The following is an 18779-nucleotide window of genomic DNA, read 5'->3' on the forward strand; positions in this document are numbered from 1 at the left end:
CACTGCATTTAAATAAACTAAATCGCTTCAAGAAATTTTATAATAATAGGTAGCAAGGTAAGTAAAGTCAGTCTTAGAGCTAGTGGCAGTGATAATTGTCGTTCCTTTTCTATTACATGTGAATTCAGCGAGACGAAACTTGACGAAATTTGACGTACGTTAGTTACGAATTTTTAAATTCGTCAATGTTCTTGCTGGTTCGGAACTGGAGTAGGGCCTCGTTTAGAAATAACTCCACGTTCGTAAATTCACAATGTGCCATTCTGATTTTTTGACTGTTTTATTGAACTTTATCCAGCTGTAATTTGAATTTATTGTTTTAGTTTTTATTTTATGTAGTTGTGATTGTAATTTTAAAATGCCTAAAGTAAGTGCCAACAGCAGGTCATTTTTGAGTTGATGGAGGTGGAAAACGATGTGAATAAACTTTTGTTTTACCCTGAAGATCCGTTTTTGAAGCAAAAGTGATTAAATTATTTTTATTGCATTGTTTTACATGCATTTTAGTAAGTAACACTGACACGGGGCAATGCCAGGAAGAATTCCTTAACCGAGGTTGTCGTGGAACAAATACAATTATAAATTGAAAAGTTTAACAGCTTTTTATATTGTCAATTAATATATAGCAATAGCTAGCAATGGCAATGTTGTCATCTTAAAGAAGGCGCTTTTACAGAAACAAAGCAGCAGTTTGTAGTTATCGTTGACAGCGGTAACGTGAAAAGTGTTTATTAGGCGAATTTCCTCGATCAAACAGGTTAACTTAACCACAGACATGTTCTGGACGGACTTACGGTCAAGCTTAACCTGTCATGGAGGATGGTTTGTTCTGGTAGTCAAGGATTATTACATTAAATTAGTGTCAACACAGAGACAGCTGCTAAGTTGTATGTTTTGATTCTTATTTTGCTTACCGTTCGAAGTGACTGTGGATATCTGTTTCATTCCTCCTAAACTCTAGCATTCGATCTGGTATATGCTCATCATCAGAATTGACTTCTAGACGCTTCCTATAGTCTAAAAAATTGAAGGCCAGTAAACAGTCAAAAAATCCTGTTTTTTGACTATTTTCAGTGTACTTGTTCCAAATTTGATCAAAATTGGTCCAACGGACTGACAGTTGAAGCAAAAAAAACGATTTTTAAAACTGAACTTCGAAGGTCTGTGTCTTCCTTATTAGAGCAAGCATGTCAACTTATTTTTTGATGGACTATCAATTGGTGAATTATTGACATTTAAAACTCGACCACCCTGTATAATTAATATTTTCCTTAAGAATATTTTTCTGTATAACTTAATTACTTAAATGTCTTAATAAATAAATATTTTCGTTTTTTTATAATACCATATGAACTATCAAATATCTGAAATTAAAGACCTACAATAAACACACGTGTGCATTCTACGAGTCAAATCGCTCTCATGTATCAAAAAGCTGCCCAGTGCCCATTGCATATAACATGTTTATATAAGAATTTGATTCCGATGGTTACGAGGTCACGAATATTCGACCGCGTTGCCGTTATGAGCTGAAGAATGCGAGCTTTCTAAAGCTTTGACTTCCCAGCCCCACCCAATTTTAGTCATCTCAAATAGATTGTCATAGGATTTAATAACTTGTTTTAGGGCTATACGTCAACGATACTGAAGAAAAATTTTAAAGAATCAATGAAGACTAGGCAACACAGCTTCGTGAAAAATATCGTTAAAGTTAAGTCTTTATCGCAAAGCCGAACAGACTCGAAGCTCGGTTTGGCTCAGTAATATATCATTCAACATATCAACTCCGAATGGTTCATGTGAGGTAGTTTAGTGTAGAAAAATCTACAGGTCGCACACTTGTAAGTATTTTGTTTATTTCTAATTTCATTTAATAATTTAAACGTTTTGTGGATGTGAAAAAACTAATTTGAAATTATTTCATAACTTATATCTGGTTTAATAATAATAATAAACAAGTTTTAAGGAAAGAACTGGAACGGTCAGAAGATTTTCTTATACTTATTATGCGGATATTTAAAGTGACCGGAAAATTGGAAAATCATGATTCATTTTGATAGATTTGTTTCTCTAATATTATAATGTTAGTGTTCTAGTTTTAATGTTTAAAATAACGTCTCCTCTTAAAACACATTTGACCCAAAAAATTTGCACTGATCAGTTCTAATCTCACATAAAATGTTGTCTATTTATTCAGCTGTTCTTAAATGAACCTCACAGAAACACAAACTGACACCATTTTCTGCCCCCCAATATCAATAATCAATATATCTTTCGATGACTGGAAGTGTATAATTACGATCACAACTCTTTTATTTAGCACAAACCGCTTATTTGCGTTCTCAATTAGGCGATTCTGACACATTAAATCGCATCTGGAACACTAATAAACTCTATTCGAATGGAGGTTTTATATTAGCTGTAATGGTAAAACGATTTCGGTCTGGATGCTCTATTAACGGAGATGATCTAAACAAATGTTCGATAAATGTAAACTTCCTCTGGTCTTCAACCATATGTCCCGACAGTTTGGAGTTTGGTTTGTTAGTAGCGTGTTGTTAGTTAAAAACCTCGCGTGACAAAATTAATTTTTAATTTATCTGATACTGACTGTTTAACAGTGAAGAAGCTTCAATATTATTCAGTGTAAGTGTAGATTTTAGATCAAAGGTTAAAAAGTTATCAAATAAGTTATTTGGACTCAAAACCCACTTAATTCGTATCATTTTTTTACACTAAATGACTTTGAAATTTTAGGGTATTATCAATTTACATGAGCAGGAAAAGAGTGGATTTTATCACAAATATGTATAATTGTGTCATCCGCAGGAAGTCATTTACAGATAGCAAAGTTGGCAAAATAACACGGTGATGTTTATATGCTTCCAGCCAAAATAATATTACGATACAAATACAGATTTGCGCCATCTGGTGATGGTTAATCATTTTGACCACTCTTGATTTCTACTTTTTGAATTAAATAAGTTTGTTTTTGTTTATCGATGAAATAATTGTTATTTAACACATTTGTTCGCTTTAATTAACCATTATATCGAATGTGCGTGGGCTTTGTACAAGCATACACGGTTTCACAATGATGTCACGATCCATAAAAATGCTGGGTAACAAGAAACCAAGCTGTTTCGTTTTGCTATAAAATGGCTTAAAATAGAATGGCTAAAATAACACAACTTTTGTGTAAAAGCTGGCAAATTCAATTACTTACAATTTCAGTATCATATTTATTGTTTGTCAGTTGACTGGTAAATGATTAGCCACCATTCTCTGTTCTTAGAATGATACGTATTAAATTCATAATATATTTTCTGCAAGTGACATAAGTTAAGAGTAAAGTTTGCCACAGTATTGAGTAGCACGGTTATAGTGGCAGGTAAAAGCTGAATAAGGTGATATCAAGAACTGCAAAGTCAACATTCATATCGTCAAAATCAGCGGTTTAATGCTGTAAAACGAAAATTTAGAGCTTATATAACTATTTTTCTATAAATATTCTATAAGGCGAATATTTTGGTTTTTAGTGACTTAAAAGGGCTTGGCTTCCAAGCAAAATGAAGTTCCTAGAAGTCGCCCTTGTCATTACTCTAGCTGTCTTGGTGGCGGACGTAGTTGCTGAAGGAAAACCCGTAAGTCAACTTTGACTCTTCAAACTTTTGTTCTTACACAAAGAACTTCTAGAGGAAGTATAAGAAGGTTAGAAGGATTCGTCCCGCTGAAACTTCCGGCGAAATTAAAAGTATTGAAGTGTCCAACGAGAAAAAACCACAGGGACTACCACCACTAGCAGCTGGTTTAAACCAAATCGACAACACTGTTAAAATTATTACAGGTAAGTTTATTTTTACCAGAAGAATGTGTTTCACTAATCTCTCAATAAAGATCCTTGTCTGGATGTTCAATGTGGTGCTGGAATGGTGTGCGAGCTGGATCAGAATAGTGAGCCGCAGTGTGTTTGCATTGAAGCTTGTCCAGAAGAAACCGAGTCCAGACGTAAGGTAGTAACAGCAACTTTCCTGCTAAATGTGTGCTTCTATGAAATAATGTATTGTTCAGGTATGCTCAAGCATGAACGAAACTTGGCCTTCGGACTGTTCAGTTTACCAACAACGTTGCTGGTGCCGTAACGACGATGCTAGGTGCAAAGGAGAAAAATACAGACACATTCATATTGAGTATTATGGATCTTGTAGAGAAATGCCGGTAAGAATGTTATTTTTACTTCAGAAAATTGGTTTAATTAAGGATGCACTGAAATATAATACATAACTCTCGAGGTAACACTAGAAGGTGCCTCTGAAAATATCATAGCTTGATAAAATAATAGTTTCAAAGTGTACTTTAAAACGAACTAGTAAATTGTGATGTTGAAAATTTGGAAAACAGTAAATTAAAATTGCTTTCTTTCTGATTCTAAAATATTGTAGTAATTTTCTTATTTTGAAGATGTTAAAACAGGTGACAGATTGATCAAAGTAGATCGTCAAAGTGTGAGTTTTTGGTCTGAAAAGGGTGCTATTATCCAGAATCCCCGTTTTGAAACACTCTACAGTAACTATTTATTGTTATTGTATTAATAATTACACGAGTCCATGCTTTAAATTGCCATATCACACGTATCTGGCTTATTTTGAGTGTGCTATTTTTTCTTTATTAAGGAAGGTACTGGTAGAAATTGAAAAATATCATATCATTTTTGAGATACCCTCTGGATCTCAGATATCTTGAATAATATTATACAGGGTGAGAAAATTGGTTTTTAAGCAGAAAGTTATAATAAAGTTGTGTCCGAAAATGCGTTGTTACTGAGATACAGGGTTTGTGTAATTGAGATTGTTTTGAAAGATTTCTAATATATCATGATAACGAGAAATTTACGGACACTACTTCATTAATAAGAAATATTTATTTGAGTGCATTCTATCATTTCTGAAAATTAGGAATAGTGATTCTGTGATACGGAATATAACATGGTATATTCCTGTTATTAGTAATATTGTGTAATAAGGAAATATCGCATAATGAAATTTTGTATGATCAGCACAGAAATTAGTCATTTTTTAACTCTATCTTTGGTTTATATTTAATTAGCAATTTAGAGCACTAGTCGGTTAAATCAGTTACTCAAGACCGCATTGGTGTAGTAAAATCGCTCATTTTGTAACCCAAAGTCATGTAATGAATCATTACCATGTTACTCGTAGGTAAATATTAATGGAATGATTTATCATTTGCAAATAGACTGAATGAAAAAACAATTTTTGACATTCACACCTAAGTTATACATTAGCTACAAATTTTATTCCGCATTCAGCTGGATTCGAACTAAACTATGAAAATTCGAACTCGAAACAACAATCTCTATTGTTCCGAGGAAACTCTCTTCTACTGAGGAACAAAATTTTACGTCCGAATTCAAAAATTATTTCTTTTTATTTAGTAGTCAATATTAATATTGATGAATGCATATTTCTCGAATTTATCACTTAACTTTTGAAAAAAATAATTTATTTTAAATAAAATATTGTTTATACTATTTTAAAAACTCTTTGGTAGCAATGTAGCGAAAGCGAAATGGCAGACTTTCCAAGACGTATGCGAGATTGGCTGTTCAACGTTATGAGGGACTTGGCTGACCGACGTGAGTTGACTCCTCACTTTTTACAAATGGAAAAAGAGGCCGAATCCAACATGACTAGAAGATGGACCAATGCCGCCATTTGGAAGTTCTGTGATCTGGACGGACATCCACCAGACAGGTAACATTTTGACCTAATCAGTTTAGGTCAAAAGAAAGTCACTATCCTGAGTGTGTATTCTTGAAATGAGGGAAAGGAGTTGTTAGTTTCTTCCGTCACATTGTATTCAGATTTCTCTTGAGAGTTCTGCTCCCTGTTTTCAAGAATTTAGAGCCCTGTATTTAAAACAAAATTTGCTGCTAATTGAGTTTTTTAACTTTGTAGACACATTTCTCGTCACGAGCTGTTCCCAATCCGTGCCCCTCTAATGGCATTAGAACATTGTATCGCTCCCTTCCTCAACTCTTGCGACACTGACGACGACCACAGAATCACTCTGAAAGAATGGGCTAAATGCTTGGAATTGGAAGAGGACGAAATTGAAGATAAGTGCGACCAGTTGGCTGGTAGTGAAGAAGCTGATTAACAGACAATATAACCAGCATATTGTTAACATTTTTAAGAATAGTTATATAAGTTGAGATGCAGAATAACATGGTGCTATTTGTAAAGTTTAGTTTAACAATCGCTGGCTTGTATAGTTTATGTACGAAGAGTAGGACTAGTGCTCTCTAAATTGTGTTTAGATAAACTCTATCACCTACTATACCTAATTAGTTTTGTACTTTTGTAAATTTTACATACTTACATATACACTGCCTTTAGTATTGTTATAAGTTGCTGTACAAAATGTTTGTAGTAATAAAGCTCTTGGAATGCTAATCAAGTTTTATTTAAGTAAAAGTTTAATAAGGTGAAAATAACATTTCAAAACATATTTGCGTAAAAACCGAAAGTTTGAAACAGGCCACACAGAAAACAAAAATCATAATGGCAAATGCACACTAAAAATTATTAGATCACGTTTTTATGTAATCGTCAATTATAAAATGTTATGAGCGAACATTACAACGGAACAAAAAAATATTATATTCACTTAAAGTGCTAAGCTATTTGAGCCTGTCATTGTTTTTAAAATAACAAAGGCAGTCTGTTGTACAGGGTGTCCCTGAAATGACTGTACAACGCTTAACCACAAATTTCTTGGCCAAAAATAAGGCGAACTTATTACTTATTAAACGTTAAACCGAGACAAACAAAAAACTTTTGGGCTACGTCTCTTTTATTTTGTTTCCATTTTACGTTTCCAGAGATTGAGTTGGACTTCCTCGATTACTCCCAGTAACATGTTTTATCTATCTATTTATGTAGATTAAAGAGATCGTGCTTAGTTTCGTAGTCTTCAATCTCCTTTCATTTTTTAGTATGCCATACTGGTTTTCTCTGCCTTAATTTCGGAGTGTATTCTCTTATATATTCGTCTGCCTTTCCATTTCTACAGTTACGTCTTTGTTCTATAAGGTATCCTATAATCAGTCATCTAGCTTTTCTTCCTTTTTTGTCTAGGTTCTCCTAATTCGCTGTCTGTGTTTCTTCCAATATCTCACTTTTCTTTGAAGTCATACATCTTTTTTCCTAAGACACTTATTATGTGTTTTCTCGTGCTTTCAACTGTTAGCTTGTCCCTATTTAGTGTTTTTCAAAACACAGTTTTAACCTCCCATATAGAAAGCTAGGATCCGTTGGTACATCTGCACCTGGATATGTTTTTGCAGATCAAGTTTTTTTCTTAATTTTTGGTTGATACAGATGAAATTAAATTAGAACTAATTAACTGAACTCTAACAATTTTTTTAGGTGAATCAGTCGGTGATCTCTATGTGTAAGCAACCGTTTTCAAGAAAAATGTAATTATTGAAGCAATGGATGCATAAGATTTAATATAGTCTATTTGGTAGCTAGATTACTAACTGATCATTGCCAGATTACCTCAACAAAAATTAATATCATATTTACCCTTTCTGTGTTCGATTACAAGCTGTCTATTTAAGTTGGAAAATAAATCAAGTACAAGTAAAATTGACCAATTTCCAAAAGCAAATTATTCACTTGCCTAGAACCCGTAGTTTTTACGGAAAATTATGGCCATAAAAGGCGTAATTTGGGCTTTCAATGGGATATTGAATTGACGGTCAACGCATGCTGCTGCTATTACTCACTGGAATGGGTCAATGTTAATTATTGTCATGCAACACCCACATACTCTAATTATTACAATTATTTTTGCTCTCTCTATCCTCTAATAATTATCAATTAGAATTCCACTAATTAAAAAATTACATATCAACCCTTTGATTACCTAAATTATACAACAAAAAATATTAACTAATTACGAAATTAGGAAAATTTTAACTACTACTTGCTGTTACATCATATGTTAGGTTGTCACTGAGGAAGTGAAATATATGGAAATTCAACCTAATAAATAATCTAAATCCACAAATCAAATTTAACATTACAAGCTTGGAGTCAGTCAAAGGAATTAGAGAAAAATAATCCCATTAAGAGAAGCCCGGCGTTTTACTTTACGGTTTCATTTGACCAATCTATCAGGGACAGGTCACCAGCTTACTCGACAAAGTAGACGAACCGTAATTAGATCCTCCTGTTTGTTCTTAAGTGGTATAATTATTAGTGTCTCTTCTTACTCTGCTCAAAGAGGAGCATATTAAAGTTTAGTGGCAATTTAACAAAATGGTACGTAAATTTTTCATACTCGTTAATTTAAGTCTACAAAAATTCCTTCAGGAACTAAATCAAATCCTTCACATTGGATATGCCTTAGTGCTAGGAGTATACTTTTTAATGATATGGGTCTCGTTAGCAGAATCAAAAGAGTTAGAGATAGTTAGAGACCCACCATGCAGTTTTAACTCGCACTGCAGTTGTTCAAAAGGCAGTCCCGACCTAGGTTTAGTTACTTGTAGGGATGTTCATTTACCAAGAATACCAGAAGCTGTAAACATATCAAAAGCTTTTAAGCTGCACATGGAGAACAACAACTTACGGCTTCTTGAGCCGTTTTTCTTGCAGAGCACTGGTAATTTTAGTAACCTTTTGGGAAACCAAACTTAATAGAGAATATTATTTCAGGATTGTACAAAATTGTAATAAAATACAATCCTCTAGTCTTAGTACCTGACGAGGCGTTTCTAGGTCTGGAAAGGTCATTATGGGAGTTGGAATTAAGTTACTGCCAGTTGACCAAAGTTCCTAGCAGAGCTTTGAGGTATCTGCAAAAACTCAGATTACTAGACCTTACAGGTAAGTAGTTTTTAGTCTGTCACTAATTTTGGTAAGATTTTGAATTGCTTCGTCTTTTGTTACTCAACATGGAAATGGCAGTTTTTTGTTCACTCAGGTAATCACATTAACAAAATACTACCAGATAACTGGCGAGGCTTAGAAAGTTCCCTTGAAATCCTGATACTAGCTGAAAACTCTTTAAATCACATACCCGCAGATGCTTTTGGTGGTCTACCTATGTTGGATACTTTAGATCTGAGAGGCAACAATCTTCGGGATATTGATCCAGCAGTATGTTAAGTCTATTAATGTTGATCACATTTAAACAAAAAACTTTTCTATAAAAGGTATTTAGGGACGGAATGGGCAAGTTATCCCATTTACTCTTAGGGGACAACCAACTTTCAGCTATACCATATCAAGCTCTACAACCTTTGAGGACTTTGAAGACTCTAGATCTTAGTTACAACAGGATCAATAAGATGACCCCGTCTTCCGAGCCAGGAACAAAAGTTAATTTAAATTTTCAAGTATGTTCTTCCTAATTTCATCTGTAATTCTTAAAAGTACCTATGATTATTTTCAGCTTAACTTGGATACTTTTCGCCTCGAGTACAACAGACTTACTGTTCTAGAAACTGCTTCATTCCAGTATTTCAATACAGTTAATCGTACTTACTTAGATGGGAATCCACTATCTTCTATTGAGGTTTGAATGATTTACCAATATTTGGGCGGCTAAGATTGATTCTGTTTTAGGACAGCGCTTTTAGACAAGCTAAAATTAGGGAACTGTATTTGAGAAGTTGCGGTCTAAACACTGTAACTCCAGCCTCTTTTGACGGTCTGGAAAACTATTTGGAAATCTTGGACTTGTCAGGAAACAACATTTCACTGTTAAGCAATATGTTTCAAAGGTTAGAAAATTACTCTTCTCCTAAAACAGCCATAAATAGAATATAAGTGCAGGTTCCAGTATATCAGAGCGTTATTGCTGGGTGACAATGTAATCTCCAACTGGAATAGTATGGAAAACTTTAACAGTTTCCTGTTCACTTTGAATACTTTAGATTTAAGCGGAACTAAGAACGCTTTAGTAACGCTTCAAGATTTAAGAAGGTTTGTTTAGTAGTTATACATTTTAACTATCCAGTAACTAATCTGTATGGAATTACAGGTTTAGAAACTTAAGAACTTTAACCTTGTCTCGTTTGGTTGAACCTCACATAGACTCAAATGATTTTCTGGAATTTGGAGTAGATTTAGAAGAGCTGTCAATTAATTACGCTAATTTACAAAGTATTAAGGATAACGCTTTTAAATTTGTACATGGTTTGAAGCACATTGATTTGAGTGATAATAATATTGGTACTATAGACAATAGTGCTTTTGCTGATGTAAGTGTTCTATTTCAATATGAATGGTTTGTGTAACTGGATGTTTTTAGATTGGCCATTCATTGGAACATTTACGCCTCGCTCACGCTTTTTCCTCCTCAATGAGCACCATACCTAGTGACGCATTGAAAATGTTAAGAAACCTGGAAAGTTTGGACTTGAGCAATAACAAATTTAAATCCATGCCCGAAACTAGTTTCCACTTTTTGTCAAAGTTAAGAGTGCTGAAGTTACACGACAATGTAATCGAGACAGTGCATAAAGGAACGTTTCAAGTATGTTATTCCATCTTAGCTCACTGTATTCACAATAATATTAATATTTGTAGAGTGATATTCACTTAGATTTAGAGCAGATCTTTATGTCATTTAACAATTTAAAAACGATTTCTCAACATACTTTTGTGCATCTACCAAAACTAGAGCAACTACATTTGGATGATAACAAAATAGAAACGTTGGAGCGTAGGGCTTTTATGAATTTGGAACAACTCAAAAGGCTTAATTTAAAAGGTTTTAAAATTTTCTATTACGAGTATTGGGTAATCTACTAAAATTAGGTAATTTTTAGGAAATAAAATAGCAACAATTTCTTACGAGACGTTCCAAAATTTGCCAGAACTGGAAGATCTGGACATGTCCTTTAATAAAATACCAAAGTTTGATTTTTCAATGTTTGATCAAGTGGGCACTTTATCAATGTTTAACTTAAACATGAGTCATAACAACCTAAAAGAGTTGACTCTGCCTTCAAGTTTTGGTACTGACGTAGGTACGGCAAAAACAATCAGCTTTTTTTCTGATCCTGAAATTTGAATTAGTTTGTTTCTACTGCATAGGCTCTGGAGGCTACCACTCAAACATCAAAGTATTGGATATGTCTTTTAACAATATTTCGGCAATTACTAAGCAGTTCTTTAGACCTGTTGAAATTTCTTTAACCAATCTTTATCTGGGACACAACAAAATGATGAATGCCAGCAGGGAGGTATTTGGAAACATGCCTCATTTGCAGTGGCTCGATTTGTCTTATAATCAAATTTACGAATTGGATTTTGATATATTTAGGAATACTAAGAAACTTCAGGTAATGTGTTTAGTTGGTAAATAAATAATTGTTTAATTTGTTTGTAACAGGTTTTGGATGCTTCGTATAATCACATGATTGACATACCAAACGATGTGTTTAGGTTTTTGTCTCATTTAAGGATAGTTGATCTTTCAAACAACCAGCTTAGGACTTTACCAGACAATCTCTTTAGAGAAGAAGGTACAATCATCTTACACACTCGTCTAATTCTTCATATAAATCTGTTTAGGCTTGGAGAGACTGGATGTGTCTCATAACCTTTTAAGCAAAATGCCTGTTAGTTCAATGGCAACTGCCTCTGCTCAAACTTTAACAGAACTAGATTTATCTTGGAATTTAATATCATCTCTATCTCATGGAGGTCTTTTGGAAAGATTTAAGGTATAATTTAGCTTCAACAGTTAAGCAGTCGTTTCTACGAATTGTCTTAACAGAAACTGAACTTCCTGGACTTGTCCTACAACCGGCTTGCGCAAATCGACAGCGGAACTTTTAAGGGATTACCAAGAATGGTTTATTTAGATTTAAGTCACAACAGTCAGTTAAGTTTGGAAACTAATGGAGGCAGTTTCCAAGGACTCGAATACACTTTGCTGCATTTAATGATGGACAATGTATCACTCAGTATGGTGAGCCCATTTCTTAAATTAAGTCATTTGGTTGTTTTGAAATGATAAATTTATCAGGTGCCCATACTACCAACCCCCAATTTGGTTACACTCTCACTTGCATACAACTCTTTCCCTAATATGCCACCGGAAATGGCTACGAATATGAGCAATCTGCAGAAGCTGAACTTGAATTACAACAGTTTAACTATGGTGCCCATTTTAACCCATTCTTTATTTGAACTGAGGTATCTTTCCATGGTTGCTAATCCGATTTCCTATTTGAGTAATACTAGTTTACTGGGTGTGGCGGATCATCTGGAAGAACTGGATATTCGAAACTTGGATTTAACGGTTTTAGAGGTAACAACTTTTGAGTAGAAAAATGAGTGGAAAGTAGTGTGTTAATTAACTGTATGTAAACGAGGAAACTATACTTACAAAGGATATCCAGAAAATAAGATTATAATTCTTCTAGAAACAGCAAATTTTTGTGGTGAGTCATTTTCTCGAATAGTCCATATCCAAAAGCCAAAAAAGAGAATATCAATGCATCAACACATGTTAATGCAAGAATCTCTAATTAAACTGGACAAGATTAATAACAAAATGAAGGAAAAGCTGGCTAATGGTGTATTGTGTATGCTTTTCAGTGTTGTCAGGATAAATTTGGTTGAAATAACTATATTTTCTAAGTTTCGGCAGCAGTTGTAAGCTTATTCTCGTGATATCCTTTCTACTGAAAGATTGTTATGATAAACATCAGTATTAATTTGTTTTTTGTCTAGACTGGAGCTTTTTGCAAAATGTACTCACTTAGAACTCTCAAAATGAACCTTTACACCGGATTTAAAGTCTTCAATATCCCCGCATACATTCAATGGAGCAGCGGGCTACGCTCTTTAGAAATACACGTAAATACTGAAATATTAACTGACCAACAATGCCCAAAACTTTTTGATTATAGATTGACCGATCCAGTGATAGTGATTTAAGCCGGGAAATGGCTGGTGACTTTCCTTTCAAGTTGAGAAACATTACTTTTTCAGGTCGAGGACTTAAAATTCTTGGTTTTACTGTCTTACAAGTATGACAACTTAATCAAAGCAATCATGTATGTTACTGAACGTTTTTGAATTATTTCAGGGTGTGCAGTATCCTGAGCTTCACGTGTGCATCACCAACACCAGCCTATTAAAACTTTCAGTTGATTTTTTCAAAAATATTGGACACGCAAAAAACCTTAGCGTTGATGTGAGGAATAATCATGAACTTAAAGTGTTGATGAACCCCTCAACTGGTTCCAAACCGGATTTATACCGGAAGACGTTTTTGAAAGACTTGAAAATGTCTGGAAATCGATGGACTTGTGATTGCGACTTAGGGTAAGTATTAAACAAAATTGATTTTTACATCATAAATTAAATTAATTTTTGATTTTTAAGGTGGATTGAAGTGTGGCAACGTAAACATCGTCAATATATCTGCAAGGATAGTCCAAGTGTAGCACCTTCTCTGACTCATTTTGACTACACATGCAGACACACTCATGATGATCTAAGGATAGCGATGTGCTCTAATAAGAACAATAATTCAGTTATTGAAGTGTTGAAGTCGGAAATTGAATGTGGATGGAGTAAAGGATCTATTAATAGTAGATTTTACTTAATTTTTACGTTCTTTGTTGGAGTAGCTCTTCATTTTTTAATGTAAATGAATAGAACAGGATATAGTTTTAGAACATTTTGTATATTTCAGTATAGGTGAATGAAGAAGCAATTACCTACTAAAATTAGAGTTTTATAAGTTTCCTTTTTTGCGTCTAATTCCTGTCGTAATCCGTCCTGAAAATTTTTATAAGTGTTTATATGACACACTGCCATTAATCTATGTTTAAATTGGTCGTAGTGTATGACAAATAAAATAATTATTATAAAACTAACAATTCTTAGTATTGTCATTTATAGAAAATATCAAACTTTTACTTCTTTAATGTATCATCTATTGTATTTAGATATTTATGTGTTCACCATTTAAAAAGTATTTACCTATATTGGAGTGAGTTAGGTAATTTATAAATAAAACTGTTTTCAAGTTTAATAAGATTATTCATGTTTGGTTCTACTAATATTGATATAACATAATAAAAAAATAAAAATATTATTTTATTAGTAGCGAGTTTAACATTTTTTTTTTGTCTCGAGTAGATATTCGGTGATGTAAAGCAATTATACACAAAATTTTATAAACTGTAAATGTAATATACTGTTATTAATACATTATACATTGTTCACTTATATATAGCAAAATCCAGATTTAGTAGGTCTTTCTGGTACCATTATTATTAAACATTTGACATAGTACAGTTTTTCACTTACCCTTCAGCAGGATTCTAGAATTCTTTAGAGGCATTTGGATATTCTTAGACGGTTGTAGAAGTTTTGGAGGCTTTTAGACTGTTTTGATATTTTTTGGGAGAATCTAGACTAGTTGACGAGCATTTGGAAACTTTTAGACCGTTTTGGAAGGCTTTCGACTGCTTGGGAAGCATTTTGGAGTTCCCGTAGTGTTTTAAAACCCTTTTAAACTACTTGAGGAGTATTTGGAAGCTTTTTCATCAGTTTAAAGAGCATATTGAAGGTTCTGGAATGCTTTAGGGGCATTTGGAAACTCTTAGACGGTTCTAGAATTTTTTCTAAGCTTCTAGACTGTTCTAAGAGTTTTTGGAAGCTTCTCGATTGTTTTGATAGGCTTCCGATTGTTGTAGAAGCATTTTGGAGTTTCTGTAAACTTTTGAAATCTTTTTAGACTACCTTAAGAGCATTGAAGGTTCTGGACTGCTTTTAAGACATTTGAAACATTGTAGACTTGGGTTCTAGAAACTTTTAAACTGTTCTAAAAGCATACGGAATATTTTAGACTGTCTTGAAATGTTTTGAGAGCTTCTAGACTCTTCTAAAAGCTTTTGTAAGGCTTTCGACCCATTTTGGAGTTTCTGTAGTATTTTCAAATTTTTTTAGACTACTTTAAGAAAATTTGGAAGATTTCTGGAGAGTTTAAAAAGCATTGAATGTTTTGGACTGCTTTTGGTAACTAAGTAATAAAAACGCAATAATAAAGTGGTCTAGCATAAACAACTGTTATTACTAAGTGAAAACAATAAAAACAAATAGACGCCTTCTTGTTGGAATTTTTATTTAAGTCATGATACACAGTACATCCCTGAGTAACCTAAACTTACACAGTTATATACAGCCATATTTACAATATGTAACATTTTACTTGCGCCTTTTAAAATGTTTTGTATTTACATGTTTTTATAATTTCATATTTTTAACCTTCAGAACAAGCGTAATGCAAAAATGATTAATATGACATTAATTAATACTATTGATGAATAACAACTTGCAAATTTTTACTCGTTAGGAAAGTCAATTTTAGCTACCTACTAGATTGAGTTAGCTTAAAAGTTTAATCTCAATCATATTATGAATGTTTACTACTAATAAATACGGCATCAAATAATATATTAGCTATGCTACATTTTCTTCTTTCTATCACTTAAATATAATTTCAGTTTATCACTTCAAGCTTGAACGTTTTCGTCTTTGGCGAATTATTATAGTTATTTTGTTACATGAGAGTGGTTTGAATTTTGTTTGAAAGTGTTACGGAGAACCTTCTACCAAAACTTGTTACAGAACAAATAAAGAGAGGCTCTTTTTTTGTACTTTATATAATAAGATGAAAACCACCTAATTATTTTGGCCATTCGTATTAATTGTTAGACTCGGTACTGTTTTCATTACTGCCAGGAACAAACTCAGACTGCAAAGAAGTTGTGGTAGAATTTGGAGAACTGCTGGTGCTCTTTACGTTGACTATAGGTTCTGGAGGGATTAGTCCCTCTTTCATCCGTTTTTTTTGCTTCATTCGTCGATTTTGAAACCAGATTTTCACTTGGGTCTCGTTCAGTTGCAGTGCGGAAGCTATTTCAATTCTTCTAGCCCTAAACAAGAACTCCTGTTAATATTGACTCAATGACATTGATTAACACAGTACCTGGTTAGATACTTATTGAAGTGAAACTCCTTCTCCAATTCTGTTAGTTGCTTGTTCGTAAAATTAGTTCTGCCAGTGTTGAGACTGTTTATACATAAAATACTGGAAGCATTTGATCCTAGACATGCACTTCTAGTAGCAGGATTTTGGGGGTCCAAACTAGGTCCGTTTTGATTTGCGCTGGTATAGTCAGTCATTGGAACTGAAGGAACTTTCGGAACTGAAACAACAAGCAATAAGTCAGCTTGATCGCTTAATTTAAGTAAAAAAGTCATTAATAAATAAACGAGACACGCAACTGAAAATGTAATATTAAAAAAATGAACTTAACAGCGAAGGCAACTTTCCCTTTCAAAAGGCGACCGTGTTACATGTCACCCAACTTTATCTGGCATGTCGGGTTGATTTTTAGGAAAGTTTGCGACATGAAATCCTGTAACCGTATCTCCGGAGAGATCTATAACTTGTCTGGGAACTAAATTGTCGTCTGAAAGTTTATCGGAAAGTGTCAAGCAGTTCGTTATATTGAAAAGGCCAATTTTTCTTGCCTAGTATTTTGTCATATCTAGATCAGAAGGCTTGTAAGTGGTTTTTCATTACAAAACGCCACACAAATTACTTTTCATTTTTCATAAAAGAAAAGCATAAATTACTGCGTTAAATAAAAGTTGATTAGTTTTTTGAGACATTGGCATACTCGTACTTTAGTAAGCAGTACACAGAAGTATAGCAGTGTTAGAGCAAAATATTTAAAATCATCAGTTATAACTACTGATTTCAAAGTTGACTTTATGACATTGAAAATTAAGGGTTTTATTCCCCTTTAGCCCCATTTTAACACCCGATTCCATATTAGCAATATTGGTGTATAAGATATCGGACATGAGCCTCTTAGCCTGGTATTAACGTCAAGGCCATTTCCGTGCAACAATATAAATCAAATTCAGTTATTTGCAAAGTGGACGTAAAAATGGAATGATTTGCATTTTTTGTCGCAAAGATGATGATATCAGCAATGTGGTTGGCAGCCCGTCATTTTATACCCGTTTCCGTTACCACGTTATCCACTCCGGTTGTTTTGTTGAGCTGTGCTGGCTTATTGCAACATGCACTTGCATTTTGATGGGCCGGCGTTCATAAACGTCATGATAATTTCATAATCATAAATTAAACGGTGCAGTTATGTACACCCAGTAGGGAGTAACTCCTTTCAATTAGTCTAATTGGACTTTCTCTCCAACTTAACAGATCTACGATCAAACTTCCTTTTAAATGAAGAATCTGACCAAAGTGGAGTACTTCCCCCTTCAACTGACTTAATTACCCGTTCAATGTAAAACCGTCTTTATTAAAGGTTGGCAAATGCACAGGTCGTTAATATTAATGAGAAATGCATTTCGTGTTCCGAGAAACTGCTGTCAGAGCTTAACTGGCAGTGATAACAGCCCGTACATACAGAAGCACGCTTGTGCTAAATATATAATAATCGTTATTAATATTGCATAAAGAGGCTCAAAAGGGTGAGTCATTAACAATAAAAGGTGTAAAGTTATCTTTACTTCTTGCTGCTCCACAAATTCTACAAAAATTACTACATAAAGGAACCTTGAATAATAGTACAACAGAACAGTGATAATATACTAATTTGGATTATGAGTATAGTTATCAAATTTTACATATTTCGATTGTTTGTCTTCCTCTTGTAAGTTGTTCCAGAATTTGTTGCGTTAAGAAGTAACTTCTAAATTTCACTGACTGATATTTGAAATAGTTATTCCTCTTTTTCTGTCTTCACCTACTTTTGCCAGCTTTTCATAGTAAATGCTAGCTGATTCAAGAGTCTAACTGAACTTGCTACGTTTTCCTCATTTTACTTTTTCTAAAACTAGAAACAGGCACTGTTTCTGGAGATACCTCAAAGGAGAACTCCAACACAATACTCACAATATCAGTGATTAAAGATTATGGTGTAGTACTTTGTTTTAAACCGTCAAGAATACATAAAAACTATTAGAAACACAGCAACTAAGTGCACAACTAAAAACCTACCTAACTTACATCTCATTAGTTTCTGAGTAAAGCAGATAAAATAGTACATATTATATTTATGTTGCCCTTATTAATCTTAACAAACATGTGAATGTACGTCCTTTTATTCAAATTTTTTCTTCTTACTTAGATCTTTGCGGAAGAAAAGTGGGATTAACAAGATTATCCTTAATACTACCCAATTTTTTTATTAGACTACTTTGATTGTTTGCTGAATTTGAAAGTGTATTTTCTATTAAATAAGGGTAGTTTTAAATGTAATCCTGCTAATCTCACTTTTCTGTCGCAAAAGATCTAAGGAAATAGTTAAATTTAAAGCAAGAGACGTAAAAATAATTTCATTTTCAAAATGTTCGCTATTGATCACAAGACTCTTACTGTTGCGCAAAATGGCGATAGACATTCAATCACATCCTAAATACTTGGACTAGTGGCATCTTTTAAAATAAGAGAGAAACAAGAAAAACAAAATAAGTTCCCTTCTTTTTGACGAGCAGTTTATTTCTATACCCTGCGCCCGTGTATCACAAACAAAATGGGAAATTTGATCATTGAACCGTAACGTTATGTAACTGAAGAAGTTAATCAAACATTAAATACAGCTGGGGTCCACTGCATTTCGATTGAAAGAGGGGGATCATTCGCATTGGAAAAAAATCCTACAGCAGATAAAA

General features: G+C 33.5%; 3 protein-coding genes across 4 annotated transcripts in view; 2 read left to right on the forward strand and 1 right to left on the reverse strand.

The window, feature by feature from the left end:
- The first annotated feature begins 1683 nt into the window (after positions 1–1683).
- SPARC (secreted protein, acidic, cysteine-rich) lies at positions 1684–6476 on the forward strand. Of its 2 annotated transcripts, none has more exons than XM_081983020.1 (7): positions 1684–1841; positions 3540–3644; positions 3697–3847; positions 3898–4013; positions 4072–4218; positions 5572–5774; positions 5979–6476. In XM_081983020.1, exons 2-7 carry the CDS (start codon positions 3570–3572, stop codon positions 6178–6180), a joined length of 894 nt encoding a protein of 297 aa, XP_081839146.1. In that variant the 5' UTR covers positions 1684–1841; positions 3540–3569; the 3' UTR covers positions 6181–6476. The 2 variants fall into 2 exon arrangements, with proteins under 2 accessions (XP_081839146.1, XP_081839147.1); XM_081983021.1 differs by lacking the exon at positions 1684–1841 and adding an exon at positions 2495–2646.
- Positions 6477–8213: 1737 nt separating this feature from the next.
- chp (leucine rich repeat containing G protein-coupled receptor chaoptin) lies at positions 8214–14355 on the forward strand. Its single transcript, XM_081981851.1, has 21 exons — positions 8214–8351; positions 8403–8694; positions 8748–8918; positions 9016–9191; positions 9248–9430; positions 9487–9609; positions 9660–9817; positions 9870–10019; positions 10078–10297; positions 10348–10572; positions 10626–10809; positions 10868–11068; positions 11136–11383; positions 11434–11566; positions 11616–11767; positions 11821–12015; positions 12073–12357; positions 12783–12908; positions 12962–13081; positions 13141–13379; positions 13440–14355. The coding sequence occupies exons 1-21, from the start codon at positions 8349–8351 to the stop codon at positions 13705–13707; spliced, it is 3852 nt and encodes a 1283-aa protein (XP_081837977.1). The 5' UTR covers positions 8214–8348; the 3' UTR covers positions 13708–14355.
- An 815-nt stretch (positions 14356–15170) lies between these two features.
- The window catches only part of lab (labial), a 29161-nt gene continuing 25552 nt past the window's right edge, over positions 15171–18779 (reverse strand). The window contains exons 4-5 of the mRNA XM_081981532.1: positions 16057–16276; positions 15171–16003 (exon numbers count right to left, since the gene is read on the reverse strand). Coding sequence (XP_081837658.1) covers positions 15772–16003; positions 16057–16276 — 452 coding nt within the window. The 3' untranslated portion in view covers positions 15171–15771. The remainder of the gene's footprint in view (positions 16004–16056; positions 16277–18779) is intronic.

Source organism: Ips typographus, linkage group LG6 (assembly GCF_016097725.1).
Source record: "Ips typographus isolate SLU linkage group LG6, UJ_Ityp_2.0, whole genome shotgun sequence".
NCBI lineage: Eukaryota > Metazoa > Arthropoda > Insecta > Coleoptera > Curculionidae > Ips > Ips typographus.